This window comes from Carcharodon carcharias, chromosome 8 (genome assembly GCF_017639515.1).
Source record: "Carcharodon carcharias isolate sCarCar2 chromosome 8, sCarCar2.pri, whole genome shotgun sequence".
Lineage (NCBI taxonomy): Eukaryota > Metazoa > Chordata > Chondrichthyes > Lamniformes > Lamnidae > Carcharodon > Carcharodon carcharias.
Genome location: NC_054474.1, coordinates 157,924,070 through 157,941,129, shown reverse-complemented (window position 1 = coordinate 157,941,129; position 17,060 = coordinate 157,924,070). Strand labels below are relative to the sequence as shown.

The 17,060-nt window shown below is 43.2% G+C and overlaps 1 protein-coding gene across 1 annotated transcript in view; it reads left to right on the top strand.

Moving 5' to 3' along the window:
* LOC121281526 (hemicentin-1-like) overlaps positions 1-17,060 on the top strand; it is a 566,775-nt gene that overhangs the window by 443,902 nt on the left and 105,813 nt on the right. The window contains exons 68-74 of the mRNA XM_041194473.1: positions 3,864-3,920; positions 4,361-4,520; positions 5,166-5,290; positions 7,397-7,580; positions 9,586-9,683; positions 11,448-11,723; positions 14,875-15,065. Of these exons, the coding sequence (XP_041050407.1) occupies positions 3,864-3,920; positions 4,361-4,520; positions 5,166-5,290; positions 7,397-7,580; positions 9,586-9,683; positions 11,448-11,723; positions 14,875-15,065 (1,091 nt within the window). The remainder of the gene's footprint in view (positions 1-3,863; positions 3,921-4,360; positions 4,521-5,165; positions 5,291-7,396; positions 7,581-9,585; positions 9,684-11,447; positions 11,724-14,874; positions 15,066-17,060) is intronic.

Genomic DNA, 17,060 nt, shown 5'->3' with positions numbered 1-17,060 from the left:
GGAAAAGGGAACCTGTAGGTGTGGTGTCCTTGGATTTCCAGAGGGCATTTGACAAGGTGGCGCATCAAAGGTTACCATACAAATAAGAGCTCATTGTGTAGGGGGTAGCATTTTGGCATGGATAGAGGATTGGTTAGATAACAGGAAACAGAGAGTAGGCATAAATGGGTCATTTTTGGGTTGACGAGATGTAACGAGCAGAGTGCCACAGGGATCAGTGCTGGGGCCTCAACTATTTACAGAGTATATCAATGACTTATGTTAGGAAACCGAGATAGTTTAAGTAAGGTATATGTGTATTTGGGTGTGTTAAGATTAAGGAATACTTTTAATGTTTAAGTTTGATTTGTATTTCTGTATTTGTCTGTTATGAAAAGGAGAAGTTGAATTTTAGTTTCACTTTAAAAGGTGTCTGCATTCTAATGACATTTTAGTGACTCTTGAAGAGAAATTAAAACAAACGAGTTGAAAAAAACTGTACCGTTGCCTAGCAACCGGGATCTACAGAGGGAGGCCTCACCCACCCAGGGTCCAGAGAGGCTGGCCACACATACACACGCACACACTGCAAAAAACTAAAACCAAAAGCAGTTCGAGTTCAGTTGGAAGCAGCTGCCAGAGAGACATTTCAGCAGAGGGACAGACAGAGGCAAGTCCCAAACTGAAGTTGAAGCCAGGATTCCAGAGAGACTTGATACCGGGAGAGGGAACTGCAGAGAAAGTAGATTGCCCAAAAGAACCGAAAGGTCCCAAGGCCAAGGAGTGAGACAGAAAGAACGGGTCCCAAGAACACCTTCAAAGTAACAACTTTGTTCTGTGGAAGTGACTGTAAGGAGCAGAGAGGAAGGCACCAAACTTCAAGCTTAAAGAGAAGAAAACTTGCAGGAAGCAAATTTAAAGCAAAAATGGCTTGTGAGAAGTCAGAAGATCCAAAGAGACAACTGAAGGTCTGTAACTCTTTACCATGGGCGTGTGAAGCAGTGGTGTTCTGTTGACACAGCTGAGTCAGTGTGAGAGAGTGCATGGAAGAAAGCTTGAATGCATGTGTAGACCCGGGGAAGAGGAACACGGAAAGGAGAGTTTGAATCCCTGGAGGTGGACCTTTATGGAAGGCGTCTGAGAGAAAGCGTCAGTTTGGGAGAAGATTCCAGAGTGAGTTCTTCTAGAGTGGAAATTGGAAACCCCAGTGTGAAAAATCGAGCTCAGTGAGACTGGCTGGCTTACGATGTAACAAGCTGGGGGGATTTGAAGAGCAATCCATAGCTTCTGTTTGGGGTGGCATCTGTCACTCTATTTCAGAGTGTGGTATATCTAACCACAGGTCACCTATTAGTTTACATGGACTATATACTTACTGTGAACACAAGAGTATAAGATAGATTTTGTGACTTGTGTTATCCTTACAAGTCTGTATTTATCTGTAAAGGTATAGTTGTGGGTGAAGGAGAATTGTAACATAGTTGATCTTTTCTTGTTTAATAAATGTTTTATTCTTCTGTTAAAAGTTCAGTAGCCACTCTCCACATATCTAAATGACAAATAAAAGTTAGGACCTATCAAGCCAGGTTCCACCCTGGGATCAGGCTGGTCCAGTAGTAACATCAGCTGGGACCATAACACCTGGATGAAGGGACTGAATGTAAGGTTGCTAAATTTGCTGATGACACAAAAATAGGTAGGAAAGTAAGTTGTGAAGAGGACACGATGAGTCTGCAAATGGAAATAGACAGGTTAAGTGAGTGGGCAAAAATTTGGCAGATGGAGTATAATGTTGAAAAATGTGAACTTTGCCACTTCGGCAGGAAGAATAGAAATATAGCATATTATTTAAATGGAGAGAGAATGCAGATCTCTGCAGCACAGAGGGATCTGGTGTCTTTGTACATGAATCACAAAAAATTAGTATGCAGGTACAGCAAGTGATTAGGAAAGCAAATGGAGTGTTTGCGTTAATTGCAAGGGGAGTGGAATATAAAAGTAAGAGTTGTTTGCTACAGTTGTATTGGTGAGAACACATCCAGGCTACAGTGTACAGTTTTAGTCCCCTTATTTAAGAAAGGACAAAGTTGCATTAGAAGCAGTTCAGAGAAGTTTCACTCCACTAATTGCTGGGATGAGGGGTTATCTTTTGAGGAAAGGTTGGACAGGTTTGGCCTGTATCCATTGGAGTTTAGAAGAATGAGAGGTGACGTTATTGAGACAAATAAGATCCTGAGGGGACTTAACAGAGTGGATGCTGAGAGGACGTTTCTTTTCCCTGTGGGAGAGAATAGAACTAGGGGATACAGATTAAAAATTAGGGCTCTCCCATTTAAGACAGCGATGAGGACAAATTTTCTCTCTGACAGACATAAGTTAGCACTCTCTTCCCCAGACAATGGTAGAAGCAGGATCACTGAAAACTTTTTGGCAAAGATGGATTCTTTACTAACAAGGGAGTCAAAAGGTATTGGGGGTAGGCAGGAAAGTGGTGCTGAGGCTACAATAAAATCAGCCATGATCTTATTGAATGGCAGAGCAGGCTGGAGGGGCCATATGGCCTATTCTTCTTAATCGTATGTTCGTAAACAGTCTGGTGGGCTCTGGAAACACTGAAACAGCAGCAATGGGTCTTGTCTAATCCACAATCGCTTGCCCTTCCTGTCTTCAGCTCTGCTCTTTCCAACACTATAACACACACAGTAATAAAGTCTTTGCTCTATTCTTGAGACCCTGCTTCAACACCAGGGTCTGTTTGAAGACTGCCAAACAGAAAACTGTTACATACAGAGAGAATTTTGCTTGTTTCTTCTTTACACAAATTCTCAGTGTGTTTTGAATTGCCAAACGGAAAACACTGGCTGAAAGCCAACCCCACTGCTGTTGGCTTTCTATTTACCTTTTACTTCTTAGCTTTTCACCCCCATTACAATCTCAGGTCACGTGGGCATTTCATGAAACCTAATGGCATCATAATCACAAAACCAATTAACCCTCTTTCGGAATACTCCCCAGTTCATCCTAGCCTTAAAAGGGACATTAGACAAAAATAAAATATATGTTTTTCCCAAAGCACATGGGTTATCACACAGATGATGATATTCACATCAATGAGAAAGGTCCCAGACTTAACAATGAAACTGAAATGAGTTAGCTGATATCCATGGAGGAAAAGAAAAGGGAAAGTAAGAAAGACTTGCACTTATGTAGCTCTGTTCACTGCCTCAACACATCCCAAAGCATTTTACAGTCAATAAAATATGTTTGAAGTGTAGTCACAGTTATAATGTAGGGAACACAGTAGCCAACTTGTGCTCAGCAAGCTCCCAAAATGGCAATGGCACAATGACCAGATAATCTGTTTCAGTGATGATTGTTGAGGGATAAATATTGGCCAGGACGACAGGGGAGAACTTCCTTGCTCTTCTTTGAATAGAGTGCCACGCACTCCTTCAGTGCTACACTGGGGTGTCGGCCTAGATTTTGTGCTGAAATCTCCAGAGAAGTTGAACTCTCAACCTTTTGACTCAAGAAGCAAGAGTGCTACACACTGAACCACGGCCGACACGATAGAAACTGTGCTCTGGATTGACGGAGGCTCTGTCAAGAGGAGACTGAAACAGAACAGAGATAAAAAGAACAGAAAATATTGGAAATGCACAGCAGGTTGTCATTACCTGTAAAAAGAAAAGGCGATGCAAAGTTCTGGCTGTAAACTGTTCAGAGCTCCGATGAACGATGTACAGCCAAACATCAACAGCTAAATCATCAACCTGCCTCTTCTTAATTCACATCCACATGACCTGCTGTTTAGCCCACTGTCTTTATATTACACTATACTAGCAGACTATTACACTAGTGTATTGTCTCATTTTTGCCTGTAGCAATTGATTATCATTGCTATGAAAATTATGTCTTCATGCCATCTGTTTATAACACTTGTACAATATAGGGGTCATATTACTCCTTTGAACCTAACCTCAGAAAACCATCTCCTACTTCACCTAAGTGACCTCTCCATTTCCCACACCGCCCATTGTTGAATGATGTCTGGGCTAACTGTGAAGTATGGTGCCACATTACAACTGTTCTCTACACTTACAAAGTGCCTCATTGGCTTTAAAGTGCTTTGGGGTGTCTTGCGGTGGTAAAACTTGCAGTATAACTGCAAGTCCTCCATTTCTTTCACAAGTGAAAGGATTGCATTTGACCTTACTAAGGCACCCAATCTTCATCTTGCCTCCCATCCCAGCTCCTCATGTCCGCTACTCATCTAATTGCCTCTTGTCCACCAACACTAATCAGAAAAGTTATTTTCTGACTTGAATGATAATGTTTATACAATTTTGGTTCATTTCATTTTTTCTCTCTCACTAACCAGTATCACCAAGCATTCTTGGCTCAAACGTGCCCAGTGAATATGACGCCATGGTGAATGAAGATGTGAACTTGGAATGTGTGGCTACAGGGGAGCCAAAACCCACTCTAAAATGGCTGAAAGATGGCCAACCATTAGAAACACTGGGAAAAGCACACTTTAAGTGAGTGTTTTTTTGTTTTGCATACTATCACTAAAAGATTATTTACAAGATGTGAACAGACATTGAGTACAATGGGCCTACATTTTGTGGAGTTTAGAAGAATGAGAGGTGAACTCATTGAAATGTATCAAAGTCTTTGGGAGTTTGACACGGTAGATAAGAGGACATTCCACTGGCTGGAGTGTCTAAGACCGGAAGTAATAATCTCAGGATAAGAGCTCAGCCCACTCTCCCACCCTTTTCTGTAATTTTTTTCCTTTCAGGTGCTTATCCAATTCTCTTTTGGAAGTCACAGTTGAATCTGCCCCCATTGAACTCTCAGGTAGTGCATTCCAGATCCTAAACACTTGGCGTGTAAAAATTGTTTTTCCTTGTGTTAATTGCCTTTGGTTCTTTTACCAATCAGTGTCTCCTCTGGTTCTTGACCATTCCACCAATGGGAAGTTTCTTTCAATCTACTCTGTCTGAAACACAAACTCTTTCACTGAATTTGGCAGATAACTGGAACTGAGTTGTTTGGTGGTACAGGAGCCTGATGAAGCCTGTTTCACTAAGCCTCAAGTGAAACTGAGTGACGGAATTGGGAATGTAAAATGCTGCTGGTTCATTTGGTAATGAGATATTTGTTTTCTGTCCATTCTATAGTTTGTCCTCAGACGGTAGTTCCTTGGGTATAAAGGGGGCTTTGGCTTCAGATACAGGAAGGTATACTTGTGTGGCACAGAATCCTGCTGGGGAAGAGACAAAAATGTTCATACTCAATGTACTCGGTAAGTGAACATCCAGACACATCAAGTCCTTGCTGCTTATTTCCCATGGCAAAAATTGTCAACTCAAATGTCTGGATTTTTATGTCTCCATCTGTGGTGTAACTGAGGTGGAAGGACTTTAAAAATGGCAGGGTGGGAACTTGATTCTGGGATTGCTGCCTCCATTCCTGTTTCTGGCAGTTATTGCCAGTGCTGGACAAGCGCACAGGTAGCGAGCCTGCACGCAGCACTCCTGACCTTGCCAGCTCCATTGCAGCGGTGGGCATTTCAGAGCTCCTGCAATTCTGATGAAGTCGGGTCGATTTTTGCAGAAGATGTGGTTCACAGCTCCTTAGCGGAGTCATGAACCATGAAGGAGCCCTAGTCTGGAGTCATGAACCTTTTGTCAAGTAAGTTTAGAAGGTGTGTAGATGGTGTGTGGTAATATGTTTTTTTTAGTTTTTAAATATATGTTTAAGGCTTTTGTATGGTTTTAAGTATGTTTTCAATGCAGTGATTGATCAGAGGGCTATGTCCCTAAAAGGTAAGAGGCAATTAAATTGACCAGCACTGTGCAAGGGTTCAGTGGCTAAAGTCCAATTCTGCATTCTATAGTATGAATTTTCTGATATGAATGTATGTAGGGGACCCTGTAGTTCAATTTTCACATTGATTTAAGGTCTTGACATCTGCTGAGCCTTTGAAGCTCTATTCCAGTATCCACTAGATATAGAACCAATGAGGCATATAATAACACTTAGAAATCTCATGAAATCTTTAAAATAAAATAAAATAAAATTCAACATTCCTTTTGAAAAAAATGCCACTCTTACATTCTCAAAGAAATGCCAATCAAACATAGCCAATGAAAACCTTTACCCACTGAACACCTTTTAATTTTGTGCAAATAAACACACGGGCATTGAAAAGTCACTTCAAAGAAAGTGATTTCTCAAACTTTCTTAGAGTCAGCCAAGCATTCATAATAAGGTCATCTGGCAATGGTATCAACAGTAGCAGGCTTAAAAGATGACCAGACACCTGTTTTGCCAGATGAATGCTTGACTGAGATCTAAGTGACTAATGGACTCAGTCCTGTAGGGGATTGGTTACACAGCTACAAAGGGGCCTGCTAAATTTTTTTGACAGTTTTATGAACTTGTTCCTTTGAAGTGGCTTTTCAATGCCTGTGTGTTTATTTGGATAAGATTAAGAGGTATTGTTTTCACTGCCTGAGTTTGAATGATAGTTTTATGAGATTATAAGAGATGCAACTTCTTTCAAATGGAATGAATGCCTGATATTTTTTGCATGAGCAATTCAACAACTTGCCAGTCTTATTATATGGCTCATGAGTTCTGTGTCTCGCAGATACAACGTGAGTGGGCACAGGAGATGTGACGGGCATGGAGGGGAAATGGGGGTAGGAGGGGAGTGAGGGCTAGTGGACCTAACAACCGTGAATAGAACTGGACTCATGTCCCAGTCAACGGAGGCAGGCCTTCTAACCTGCTGGCTTCACCTCAGGCCAGCCTCTGGAAGCCCATGCTTGCCTCCTCCACATGCAAAGAGGGTGGGCGGGATCCACCAGGACAAAGATGGGTTCACGGGATTGGGAAAATTCGCAACTCCTGATACCCATCTCAACTGCAAAAATTCAGGCCAAACCCTTTCGCAAAGCTCTTTAAAAGCAAAACGGGAGCTCCATATTTTGGTAACTCAGCTATGAAGGAATTCCAACTCCTCTCAATTGCATAGGCAACTTTTTCATTTTTGAACTGTCATTTGTACTTTTTTAATTTACACACACTATTCAATATTTATGGTACACTTTGCATCACACACACTAAATGGAGTGTCAGTATTGTAATGTAAGAAATGCGCAGCCAATTTGCACAGAGCAAGATCCCACATACAGCACTGAGATGACGACCAGGTAAACTGTTGTATTGATGTTGGCTTAAGGATAAATATTGACCTGGAATCCCTCGGTGCTGCAGTGGAGCGTCAGCCAAGATTATGTGCTCATGTCTCCGGTGTGGGACTTGAATCCACGATCTCTTTAATAGGTTCCCTGGTGTTTCTTCATGAGTCTGGGTGTAACTTTGCTTTTCTCATTGTCCCCAGTGCCTCCAAATATCAACGGGGTCACCAATCTTCCTGAGATTCTCACGGCGATGCCGAATGCAGCGGTTACACTGGAGTGCAGAGCTGCCGGCACCCCTCCCCCGCAGCTCACCTGGCTGAAGGATGGGTTACCACTTCCCATCTCGTCCCACGTGAGGTTGCTGTCAGCCAGCCAGATCCTGAGGTAAAGGTGCGAGTGTCGTGGCGGGAGGAGCATCTCCAAGTGTTCACGCCTGTGTAGTTGATGTCTTTTTAAAAAATCTTTCTTCAAATTTACATATCACCCAGACAACCTGCTGGCTGCTGGGGCCTTCTGCAAGGATTTTTCAGTTCCTCATGCCGGCAGGAAGAAGAGCCTGAAAGCTTTGTACAATCGATAGGAGCAGGAGTAGGCCATTTGGCCCATCGAGCCAGCTCTGCCATTCAACTTGACCATGGCTGATCATCTACCTCAACGCCACTTTCACACACCACCTCCATATCCCTTGATATCGATTGTCTCCAGTAATCTATTGATTTCTGTCTTGGACATGCTCAATGATTGAACTTCCATGGTCCTCTGGGGTGGAGAAATCCAAAGCTCACCACCATCTGAGTGAAGAAATTCCTTCTCATCTCAGCCTTAAGTGGCTTACCCCTTATCCTGAGATTATGTCCCCTGGCTTTAGACTCACTAGCCAGGGGAAACATCTTATCTACATGCACCTTGTCACGCTCTGTAAGAATTTTGTAAGTTTCAATGAGGTCACCCCTCAGTCTTCAAAACTCTAGAGAACACAGGCTCAGCTTCCTCAATCTCTCCTCATAAGACAATCCCCCATCCCAGGGATTAATCTGGTGACCCTCCATTGCACTCCGTCTATGAAAAGTATATCCTTCCTTAAATAGGACCAAAACTGCACAATACTCCAGGTGTGGTCTCATCAAGCCCCAAATAACTGCAGCAAGATATCCTTCCTCCTGTACTCAAATTGCCTCACAGTGAAGGCCAACATACTAGTTGCCTTCCATATTGCTTGCTGCACCTCCATGCCACCTTTTAGTGACTCAGGAACAAGGACACCCAAGTCCTTTTGGACACCCGCATTTCCCAACCTCTCACCATTTAAGAAATACTCTGCCTTCTTGTCTTTTTTCTACCAAAGTGAATAACTTCACACTTAGTTACATTATATTCCATCTGCCATGTCCTAGCCTGTTCACTTAGCCTGTCCAAGTCTGCTTGAAGGCTCCTTGCATCCTCCTCACAACTTAGGTTCCAACCCAATTTGGTGTCATCAGCAAATCTGGAAATATTATAAATGGTCCCCACACACAAATCATTTATATAGATAGTGAACAGCCGTGGACCTAGCATTGATCCTTGCGGTATCCCAGTAGTAACCGCCTGCCATCCTGAGAATGATCCATTTACTCCTACTCTCTGCTTTCTGTCTGATAACCAATTCCCAATCCTACTACCACTAGTATATTTCCCCCAATCTCATACGCTCTAATTTTATTTACTAACCTGTGTGGGACCTTATCAAAAGTCTTCTGAAAATCCACTGGTTCTTCTTTATCTATGCTACAGGTAACATCCTCAAAATTTCTAACAGCTTTGTCAAACATGATTTCCCTTTCATAAATCCATGTTGACTCTGTCCAATTTTACCATTCTTTTCTAAATGTCCAGTTATCACTTTCTTCATAATAGATTCTAATATTTTCCCTACTACCGATGTCAAACTAACACGTTCCCCATTCTCGCTTTTCCTCCCTTCTTAAATAGTAGGGTTACATTTTCTACTTTCCAGTCTGCAGGAACCTTTCCAGAAGCTATAGAATTTTGAAAGATAACCACCAATGCATCCATTATCTCTCTAGCCACCTCCTTCAACACTCTGGGATGAAGCTCATCTAGTCCAGGGGATTTATCAACCTTCAATCTAATTACCTTTGCACGTACTACCTCTTTATTAATACTAATTTATTTAAGTTCCTCAGTTTCACAAGTCCCTTGGCTGCCTGGTATTGCTGGGACATTTCTGTATCTTCTTCCATGAAGAGAGAAGCAAAGTTTAGTTTCTCTGCCATTTTCCGGTTCTCCACTATAAATTCTCCTGTCCCCTGATGGAAGGCGAGGACCTCTGCCTTTTCAATGTTTCAATGATAAAACATTGTTTGACTTGTTTTTCTCCTCTCTCCAGGATTGCTCAGGTTCAGATTTCCGACATGGGAACTTACACGTGTGTCGCTGTGAGTCAGGCAGGCGTGACGGAGCAGCATTACCACCTGCAAGTTCAAGGTGCGTCTTTGCCTTGGAACAAAACATTCTGGAGGAAAATTGGAGTTTAAATTTCCCTGCCCCACTCAGTTCATGTGTTAATATTCTCCCCTCACTTTGATCAGACCTCCCAGTTTGACCATTTGGCCTATTCCCCGGCTTCTAACAGTGCTTCTCTTCAGTCAGCAGGGTATGTTTGAAAGCAACTTGCGATCTGTCCAATGGCGGTGACTGGTCTTCATTCAGTTTGTGCACCAAAACCTCCCCCGCCCCCCAACCCCTGCAGGCATTTGGAACATTAGGTATCGATGGCCTTACCAGTTACAAAGCCAGCATCCTACTATTCAGTGAGGTCAGCCACCATTGTACCACTCCAACAAGGCTGCTACCCTGCTAGATTAACAGCAACAAGAGAATCTGTTGTTCCATTCCAGTGATGCTCGACAAGAGAACATACATAAGAAATGGGAGGAGGCCATTTGGCCCTTCGAGCCTGCTCCATCATTCAATAAGATCATTACTGATCTGATTGTGTCCTCAATTCCACTGCCTGCTCCTGCTACCCCCCATCACCCTCCCACCCATCCTGCCAATCCACTTTAACCTTCGATGGTCATTTAAATGTCCAGGCTTTTCCTTATTAGCAAACCTGGATGAAAGGGCTGTGGCTCATTGTGCAGGACTTCAAGGTTGAACAAAAAGAAGCAAGGGTGACAAGTAGTCATGATTAAGTAACACTAAGCATGGGTTTTCGAAGCCAGTTGTTTGTAAGAAATAGAAGCTAATAGGGTAGATGCTTCTCTTTGTTGAGTTTGGAGAAAGTTGACTTCTTTGGTGCAGTGAAGAGTGAGTTTATTAACATGAATTAACATCAGGTCCCACAAACAGTAATGAAATGCTGACCCAGTTGATCAGTTTTAGTGATGTTAGTTGAGGGATAAATATTATTCAGAACTTCCCAACTCTTCTTCAAATGATGTAAGTGGCTTTTTACATTCACCTGAGAAGGCTAATGGGGCTATAACACTGTCCTAAGAGTTCTTAGACTCTCCCAGCTTTGTCATCACTGGGCCCAGACCTGGGCCAGCTGATCTCTGGTCCTCAAGACCTTCTGGCTCCTCTTCTTCAGGAAGATCAAGGGTATTCCTCCTCTTTACAGGTGCAGGACCCTATCCCGGCCATGGTCCTAGAGAGATAAATTGGCCCTAAGATGTCTGATTCAGGGACAATCTGAAGTTTTCGCTGCAGGCTATGTTTTGCTGCTGATGTTCACAAGAATGGTCCCAGGGATGAACCGTTCAATTCCGTGGATAGATTGAAGAAATTGGGACTGTTTTCCTTGGAGAAGGTTGAGAGGCGATTTGATCAAAGTATTGAAAATCGTGGGGTCGGGACAGAGTAGGTAGGGAGAAACTGTTCCCATTGGTGGAAAGATCGAGAACCAGAGGACACAGATTTAAGGTAATTGGATTAAAAAAAAAGTAATTGAGATATGAAGAAAAACTTTTCCACACAGCAGGCGGCTAAGACTTGGAGCGTGCTGCCTGAGAGTGTGGTGGAGGGAAGTTTGAATGTGACATTCAAGAGAGAATTGGATTGTTACCTGAAAAGGAAGAATGTGCAAGGTTACAGGGAGAAGGTGGGGTAATAGTATTAAGTACATTGCACATTCAGAGAGCTGGTGCAGACACGATGGGCTGAATGGCCTCCTTCTGTGCTGTAATAATTCTGTGTTTCTTTGATTCCATGTCTCCTCCTGCTCCACTACCCACTCCCCCCTCCCAGTTCCTCCAAGATTTGAGAATCCCAGAGACACTGAGGAAGTGATTGTGGTCAGAGGAGCTTCTGTCTCTTTCACATGCGATGCTGGTGGAATCCCGCCCCCTATGTTCTCCTGGTTGAAGGATGGTGAACTGCTGGTGCTCAATGACCTGATGCCCGAGAGCAATGAGATGAGGCTGCAACTGCCCTTTGCCAACACGAATGACTCTGGCTGGTACACTTGCGTTGCTGTGAATGAGGCAGGCGAGGCTACAAGACACTTCAACTTGATAGTTATGGGTGAGTGACTGGGTATTTGTGAACGGATGCAGTTTTAAAGGGAAACTGTGGTCAGCTGAGCTAGCAGACAATCTAAAAGGTTATGTTGGTGTACATGCTCCTTTTCTCATTGCATCGATGTGCACCTTTTCTCTATTAAAGCATTTTTTCTCTCGCACTCCTGGTTTTGATTTCCCCTGGTTAACCAGTAACTCAGAGAGTGTGGGATAGTAAACAACCATCTTCCAGGTCTCTACTTGGGCCACTTAAAGTTAAAAAGAAGGCAGCAAAGACAACTACGCTCCACATTTCAACTTTTCCATGGCACTGTGGAACCATACTTTGCCTCCATACAACAGCTCAATAAAATTGAGGAGAGGGGAGCTGAATTGAAACAGTGTCCCTTTGTTGCTGGACAAACCAACATGCAATACCACCTTGTCTCCTCATTTCCTCCCTTGTTCTGACTAATCAGAATGGGAAAGGCACAAAGGAGGAAAATGTCCTCAATAAATCACCCGTCTCATGCTATGTCAAACCTTAAGTGTCAGCTGTGGCTCAGTGGGTAACACTCTCACCTCTGAGCCAGTAAGTTGTGGGTTTAAGTCCCACTCCAGGACTTGAGCACAAAAATGATGGCTGACACGCCAGTGTAGTGCTGAGGGAGTGCTGCATTGTTGGAGGTGCCATCTTTCAGACAAGATGTTAAACTAAAGTCCTGTCTGCCCTCTTAGATGGATGTAAAAGATCCCAAGCACCATTTTGAACCAAAGCAGGTGATTTCAACTTCAGTTAACAGTTTAACTTCAGTGGTGGGCAGGATTCTAGAAACAATTATTCAGGATAGAATAGTCACATGGAAAAATATGGGTTGACAAGGAACAGCCAGCGTGGATTTCTAGAGGGGAAATCGAGTTTAATTAACTTTCTTGAGTTTTTTGAAGAAGTAACAGAAAAGGTCAATGAGGGTAATGCTGCTGATGTGGTGTACATGTACTTTCAAAAGGCATTTGATGCAGTGCCACATAACAGACTTGTGAGAAAAGTTATAGCTCATGGAATAAAAGGGACAGTAGCAACATGGATACAAAATTGGCTAAAAAATAGGAAGCAGAGCGTAATGATCAAAGGATATTTCTTGGGCTGGAGGAAGGTTTGTATTGGAGTTCCCCAGGGGTTGGTACTGGGATCCTTGCTTTTCCTGATGTATATTAATGATCTAGATCTTGGTGTACAGTGGACAATTTCAAAGTTTGCGGACAATACAAAGTCGTAAACTACGAGGAGGACAATGTAGAACTTCAAAAGGACATAGACAAGTTGGTGGAGTGGGCAAATAGGTGGCAGATGAAGTTCAATGTGGAGGAGTGTGTGGTGATGTATTTTGGTAGGAAGAACATGGACAGACTACATAAAACAAGGGGTGAGATTTTGAAGGGGGTGCAGGAGCAGAAAGACCTGGATATATATGTGCATAGATCATTGAAGGATAAAGCATTTGGTATCCTGGACTTCATTAATAGGGGCATTGAGTACAAGAGCAAGGAGGTTATGCTGTATTTATGTAAGACACCCATTGGACCTCAGCTGGAGTATTTTGTACAGTTCTGGGCGCCACATTATAGGAAGGATGTGAACACATTGGAGAGAGTGCAGAAGAGGTTTACAAGAAGGTTCCAGGGATGAGAAACTTCAGTTCCAAAGATAGATTGGAGAGGTTGGGACTGTTCTACTTGGAGAGAAGAAAGCTAAGAGGACATTTGATAGAGATTTTCAAAACTATGAGTGTGCTGGTCAGAGCAGATAGGGAGAAGCTGTTCCCGTTCATAAAAGGATCAAGAATGAGAGGACACAAATGTAAAGTGATTTACAAAAGAAGCAAATGTGGTGTGAGAAAAAAACTTTTTCACACGAGTGGTTCGGGTCTGGGATGTCTGGAAGTGTGGTGGAAGCAGGTTCAATCGCAGCATTCAAGAGGGCATTAGATGATCATTTAAATATAAGCAATGTGCAGAGGTACAGGGAACAGGCAGGGCAATGGCACTAGGTCATAATGCTTATTTGGAGAGCCGGTGCAGACACGATGGGCAGAATGGCCTCCTTCTGTGTCGTTAAATTTCTGTGATCCTTTAACCCCGTTGCCCTGACCAATTCCTCAATCAACATCACAAAAACCAGATAATGATGGCAGATTTCCTTCCCTAAAGGGGCATTAGTAAGCCAGTTGTTTTTTTTTTAAATGATAGCTTCATGATCTCACCATTACTGAGATTAGCTTTATCTTCCAGATTTATTGACTGAACTCAAATTCCACCAACCACCATGGTGGGATTTGAACCCATGTCCCCAATCGTTAGTCTGGGTCTCTGGATTACTAATTCAGTGATATTACCACTAGGCTCCTACACCACAAGAGGGACTACACTTCAAGCCTACTTCATCGGCTGTAAAGCAGCTTGGGATGTCCTGTGGTTGTGAAAGGTACCTTGGGGTCGCACCTTGATCTTCATATCTATCCAGCTCACACTGATGGGATAAATACCATCTCTCCTCTGGCTGTTAAAGCTTCTTTAAAGAATGAATTTGGGAAAGCAGACACAAGAACTAATGGACATGGCACCCCTGGAACTAAACTGCCTCTATTTTAGCACAATTCAATCTCAAACCCACCCCATTTTCTGTGACTCCATCTTCACCATTGAACAGTATTTTGAACGCAGAACTTTGGGCAATTTAAAACACAGACACACACGTCTACGTACTGCACATTTACCCTGTTGGGGAGTTCACCACTATGGTTTGTCACCATTGTGATATATGAGAACTATGCTAAGTTATATTCTGGAACCTTGAACATCCCTGATTTTAATCATTCCACATTGGTGGCTGTACTTTCAATTGCCAAGGCCCTAACCTCTGGATTTCCCTCCCTAAACTTCTCCAACTCTCTACCTCTCTCTCATCCTTTAAGACTCCTTAAAACCCACCTTTTAGCTTCATATGTGGCTTGGTGTCAAATTTTGTTTGATGATGGTCCATTGAAGTGTCTCAGAATGTTTTATTACATTAAGCTATAATAATGGCAGTTGTTGTTGTTACGTTTTAGAATCAGAGATAGAGAACATTGTGAAATGCAGTGTTTTCCACTCTCAGTAACAGCCTTACCTTATAGAACCACCACAGATTCCTGACTCTGAGATGCCACAGGAAGTGTCCGTCGTGCTAAGTAGTCCTCTGGAGCTGCTGTGCACAGCAGTGGGAGTCCCTGTTCCCCAAATAAGCTGGATGAAGGATGGAGTGCCTCTTGATGGAGTGGGCTCGGTGCTGAGTGACGGAGAGGTGCTCAGGATAGAAAGTACGCAGGTAGGTGATTCCTCAGTTTATCGTATTTTATTCTGTGGATGAGCTCTTTTCAACCATTTAGGCAATGGTGCGTGAGGGGCCACTGACACCTGTTGTAGTGGCACTTCACCTACTATGTAAATGGAGGCCTGTGCAGTAGCATAATTAGTTTTTGGATGACCTAATTGTTTCAGGTTTTCTAACTGCTTAAAAATTTCAACTTAATCTTAAATTTATTAGAACAAAAAATTGTGATCCACTGCTGGCACTGTACCAGACACAGCTTCCTCGAAATGCAGGAATATTCCAAATGATCCACATAGCTGAGAAAGCAGAGTGAGTATCTTTGACAGTTCCTGGAAATGAATCAAGAGCAGGGAAATGGTCTAGCATGAGGGCCTCACTGTGGTTATGTGAATCCTTCAGGGAGCTCCATTTATGGAACAACCAGGAAATCATCAGCACTGCTCAAAGCTACTCTGTAGGCAGACCATGTTTTGAGGTTTTCACATGACTATGTTAGTTTGTCTTTTTATTTGTTCACGGGATGTGGGCATTGCTGGCAACGCTAGCATTTGTTTCCCACAGCAAACTGCCCTTGAGAAGGTGGTGATGAGCTGCCTTCTTGAACCGCTGCAGTCCATGTGGTGTAGGTACACCCACGGTGCTGTTAGGGAGGGAGTTCCAGGATTTTGACCCAGCGACAGCGGAGGAACGCCAATACAGTTTCAAGTCGGGATGGTTTGTGGCTTGGAAGGGAATTTGCAGATGGTGGTGTTCCCATTGCATCGCTGCCCTTGTCCTTCTAGATGGTAGAGGTCGTGGGTTTGGAAGGTGCTGCCAAAGGAGCCTTGGTGAGTTCCTGCAATGCATCTTTCCTATTAATTCCATGATCTGATTCCCAGAAATCGATGGGATGCTGCTACTGTGTGCTGGAGGAAGTGAATGTTTAAGGTGGTCAATGGGGTGCCAATCAAGCAGGCTGCTTTGTCCAGGCTGGTGTGGAGCTCCTTAGATGTTGTGGGAACTGCACTCATCCAGGCAAGTGGAGAGTATTCCATCATATTCTTGGTATGTGGCTTGTAGATGGTGGACAGGCTCTGGGAGTCAGGAGGTGAGTTACTCAACACAGAAGTCCCAGCACCTGACCTGCTGTTGTAGCCACAGTATTTATATGGTTGGTCCAGTTCAGTTTCTGGTCAATGGTGACCCCCAGCATGTTGATGGTGGGGGATTCAGTGATGGTAATGCCATTGAATGTCAAGGGGAGACAGTTAGATTCTCTGCTGTTGTAGAATTATAGAGTTAAAAGCTTTTTACTGAGACTTACTGTCCCCATTTCAAGCAAAGCACAGAGTCAAATGAACAATGTGATTTGTACAATAGTAATATACAGTTTTTTTTAATCAGTTGGCTGCCTGACACATATAGAAACTAATTACCATGTTTAAGGGCCTTCTAATCAAACTCCTGAGAAATCACAAGTAGACTTTATGCTTGCAATAATGAGATGAAGCTCACACTCTGTCCCCATAGTCACACATCACACATTCGGGAGATCAGAGTGACTAACTGCAGCTTGGTAGGAAGCAGTGTTTAAGGACCTTAATTATGTTTGGGATACTGCTGGAGTTCAGATAGCTGGAACCACAGAGCCATCATAGACACTGATGAGCTTCCCACTGCTTATCCTGCTAGGGTTCCTGCTCATGGAGGGCAATGGCTTGCAGCTTTATTTGGAGCCAAGTAGGAAAGAATTCCAACTCTCATCAACAGGTCTATTCCTTCAGGTACCACCAATGAGCCAGGTTAGCTGATCAATAATCCACAATGTCCTGGAACATAGTGGAGCTCACCAGCTCAAGCCTCACATTGAGAACTTGCCTTTTGTATCGAAAGTACAGTTTTATAAGGTGATTACGTTTTGGGACTGTCTCTTTAATTCAAGGTAAAATGGGGTAGTGAAGGAAGACATATGATCTGTTCCGAATTTTGCCCGACAACAAGGGCCCAGGC